Source organism: Nestor notabilis, unplaced genomic scaffold (genome assembly GCF_000696875.1).
Source record: "Nestor notabilis isolate BGI_N333 unplaced genomic scaffold, ASM69687v1 scaffold10631, whole genome shotgun sequence".
NCBI classification, from domain to species: domain Eukaryota; kingdom Metazoa; phylum Chordata; class Aves; order Psittaciformes; family Psittacidae; genus Nestor; species Nestor notabilis.
In genome coordinates this window covers 4,933-8,670 of record NW_009914270.1, presented here as the reverse complement: position 1 = coordinate 8,670, position 3,738 = coordinate 4,933, and the positions used below count along the sequence as shown (strand labels likewise).

General features: G+C 47.1%; 1 protein-coding gene across 1 annotated transcript; it reads left to right on the top strand.

Moving 5' to 3' along the window:
- Positions 1–320: 320 nt before the first annotated feature.
- Positions 321–967, top strand: LOC104412772 (olfactory receptor 9G9-like). Its single transcript, XM_010023577.1, is given in 2 exon segments — positions 321–567; positions 570–967. Coding segments are annotated over 2 exon segments (645 nt in total).
- Positions 968–3,738: the final 2,771 nt, after the last annotated feature.

The following is a 3,738-nucleotide window of genomic DNA, read 5'->3' as shown; positions in this document are numbered from 1 at the left end:
GGGAATGCAGGGAAGTGTTCAAGGCCAGGTTGGATGGGGCTTGGAGCAACCTGGTCTAGTGGAAGATGTCCCTGCCTTTGACAGGGGGTTGGAACTGGATGAGCTTTAGGGTCCTTTCCAAACCTTTCCATGATTCTATGGTAAAATAGCACAACCGAAACCATCACAGCAGCTCTTCTCAATACAAAATTTACTCTGCTTTTCTCTTTTGTGTGTGTAGCTGGGTTTTGGGAGAGAGCAACAGCAACACCATGGAAGCCCTTCTCTTAGCCCATGACCCAAGCCCCTGCGCTGCAACTATGAAACAGCCACTGTGATCCATGTCTCCATGTCTTCTTTTACCATGGAAAAACCACAGTTCAGTCACCAGCTTCATCCTCCTGGGGCTCACCACTGACCCAAAGCTGCAGCTTCTCTCGTTCATGGTGTTCACCCTAGCCTACATCACCACCCTCATGAGCAACATCACCCTGATGGTGCTGATATGCCATAGCTTACAGCTCCATACCCCAATGTACTTCTTCACTGGGAACTTGTCCTGCCTGGACCTCTGGTATTCCTCTGTCTACACCCCAAGACCCTTCTGAACTGCATGTCCGAGGACAAGAGCATCTCCTTTGCTGGGTGTGCCTGCACCAAGTGCTGCCTTCTGGCAGTGATGGCCTATGACAGGTATGTGGCCATCTCCAGCCCACTGCTCCTCACTGCTGCCATGTCCAAGAGGCTCTGCACAGGGCTGGAGACCACCTCCTACCTGAGCAGTTTTGCCAGCTCAACCCTCATTACCAGCCACACATTCACCCTCAACTTTTGTGACTCCAATGCCCAGGCTCCAGGCTCTCACCATACAGTCACAGCTATTTCCATCACAAGTGATGCTGCTCCCTTCCCACAGCAAGAAGTGGTCCTTGGGGACCAACCAGCCTTCCAGGAGCCATCAGCTTTAACAAGACCTTCTGGGGTTTAGCAACAAAGTTTCCTAATCAACATGAAAGCTTCTCAGCTAACTTGTAGGTGACTTACCTCATTCTTCATAACAAGCCATCAGAGATTAATTAGCAGGGACTAAACAAGAAAGAAACTTTCTTCTTTGTTAACAACAAAGTGCACTTCTACAGCTGCCTCGCTTGACAAAGGTGGTCCATGCCCCAGGCCAATGAGTTGGAGGGTCAGTGTGTTGGCATGTTTCTGTATTAAGGACAATTGTATGGGCCTGGATCATAGAACCCCAGACTGGTTTGTGTTGGGAAGGACCTTAAAGTCCCTCCAAGTCCCAACCCCTGCCATGGGCAGGGACGCCTTCCACTAGAGCAGGTTGCTCCAAGCCCCTGTGTCCAACCTGGCCTTGAACACTGCCAGGGATGGGGCAGCCACAGCTTCTCTGAGCACCCTGTGCCAGCGCCTCAGCACCCTCACAGGGAAGAGCTTCTGCCTCAGAGCTCATCTCAGTCTCCCCTCTGGCAGGTTCAAGCCATTCCCCTTGGCCTGTCCCTACAGGCCCTTGTCCAAAGCCCCTCCCCAGGTTTCCTGAGCCCCTTTAGGCACAGCCACGTTTATGGAGGAAAGTTTCTCTTTTCTTGCTCTAAAAGAACAAACCAACAGTAGTATCTTCTAGGGAATTATTTCCTATCCATCCATGGAGAATATAAACCCTTCTTCAGGAAGTTAATACCTGGTATTAGCAACCTTTATATCAAAGGGAAAGCACAGCTCTGACACTGCCTACATCCATCCTGCTTGTGTGTTCTGTTCAGAAAGGGTTTTGTGGATGCTGAGCATTGAGGTTCTGCATCATTAGAAGTTACTGATCAAGGCCAGGTTGGACACAGGGGCTTGGAGCAACCTGCTCTAGTGGAAGGTGTCCCTGCCCAGGGCAAGGGGTGGAACTGGATGAGCTTCAACCCAAACCAGGCTGTGGTTCAATGAAAAGCAGTTTTCACTTTCTCACTTTTGAGCAGGGTTTCTGAAGGACCCCAAACCATCAGCATGGTGAGCTGATGTTTCCCCTTACACTTAAGCTGACTCTTCAGGCTTTGCCCTGTGTCTGCTCTGAACACAATCCATATCATGTGAGCCCATCACCCTCTGCTGCCAAGCAGCAAGTGGAGAGAACCATCCACTTTTTCCAGAGAAAAACCCTGTTGTGGAGGTTTAAAATAGATTAAAGCTGAATCAAAGCCCCCAGATGCATCGTTGTCTCCATAAGGGGAACCTTCAGTGACTAATTCAGATGTGCAAGCCTACAATTAGATAGGATGACTCCTTGGACTGATGTGACTCAACCCCCAAAACCTGGAATGAGAAATCATGAGTAAACTGCAGCTGGGATGGAAAATAAGTTTTGCCTGGATGGAGAGACATAAGGAGGGGAGGAGGCGGTGGTGGAGGAGTTCTGGGCAATATTGAGAGTTTCAGAGCCATCAAATGAGTTGGGCAGGTCTGGATACAACAGATGGCCAGAAGCATGGAGCATCTGTGCCATCAGCACCATATGACATCCAAGGAAAAGCCAAGACTACTCAGACAGTGTCTTGAAAGGCTGTTCCTCGACCAAACTGGGTGGCTGCTTGTCACAGGGGATGAAACCACTTTGCTCCTAGGTCAGCACAGTGGTAGCTTTCCATGGGGCAGAGCCAACCAGGAAAGCAAGATGGCCAGCTACATCCTATGGAGGAAATCAGTACATTTCTTATGAGGAAATAAGTATATGGGCATATGAAGCTGAAAGTTGGTCTTGGTAAGGTTCCCCACCACCAGTGTGATGGAGATGAGGAAAACAGTCACAAAGAGCAGCTCCTACAGGTTGGTGAAGCCCAAAAGGACAAACATGGTCACACTCAAGTGATTTCCTCCAGCCACTCTCCTGGCAGCAGCACAGAGGAGACAAACATGGAGAGAAGGTTAAATCACTTCTCCCAGCTCACAGGAACATGCAGTGCATGAGGCTAATGTAGGATTTGGGGTTTCCTTTATGCATGCACCCAATTACTTGGAGATATACATCTAATGGTTGAAGGTCCAAAATAACATATTGAAAAATAATATCTTGATAAAATAATAGCCAATAGTTCCTAGATGGGGAAAAAAAGTAATCCTAAAGCTCTCCTGGCCCATTGTGCAAAGAATTGGTCTTGCAAAAGATGTCCTCTCATGAGCATCCAAGTTCTTTCCAAGATGTGGGCATGTTTCAGAGGATTTCTTGCCCTTTTTTCTTTTTTTTTTTTTTGGGGGGGGGTGGTGTTGTTCTTATTTAAGGACAAATAAATACAATAATATCATGCCTTAATTAGCCTTAACATGAATTAGTGTTGCATTAAATAGGCAAGAGAGCACATTGGAGTGATTTTCTGACTCTGTAGTGGTATGTTTGGGTCAATTAAAGAGACCAATATTCCTGGTTTCAATTCCATGTACATGTAGCTTCAAGGGGAAAAAACACCCATCTGAATTATACTTGCATATATTTCTTCCTCTGTTCTTACTTGTGTCTAAAAAACATGCACATATATATATAAAGATGACTGCTGCTCATGTTATCCTTAAATATGCATTGACCTTAAAATGATGAGATGACCTTAAAATATGCATATTGCCTGTTGAGAAATGGGTATTACAACTTCTTCCCTTGCCCCTTCCCTCTTTCCATCAGCCCCTTTTCGAGCAAGATGACCATTTCTTCAGGACAGTTCATCTTCTCCCTCCACCCTTCTCAAAGCAGCTTTCACTTCCCCATTCCCC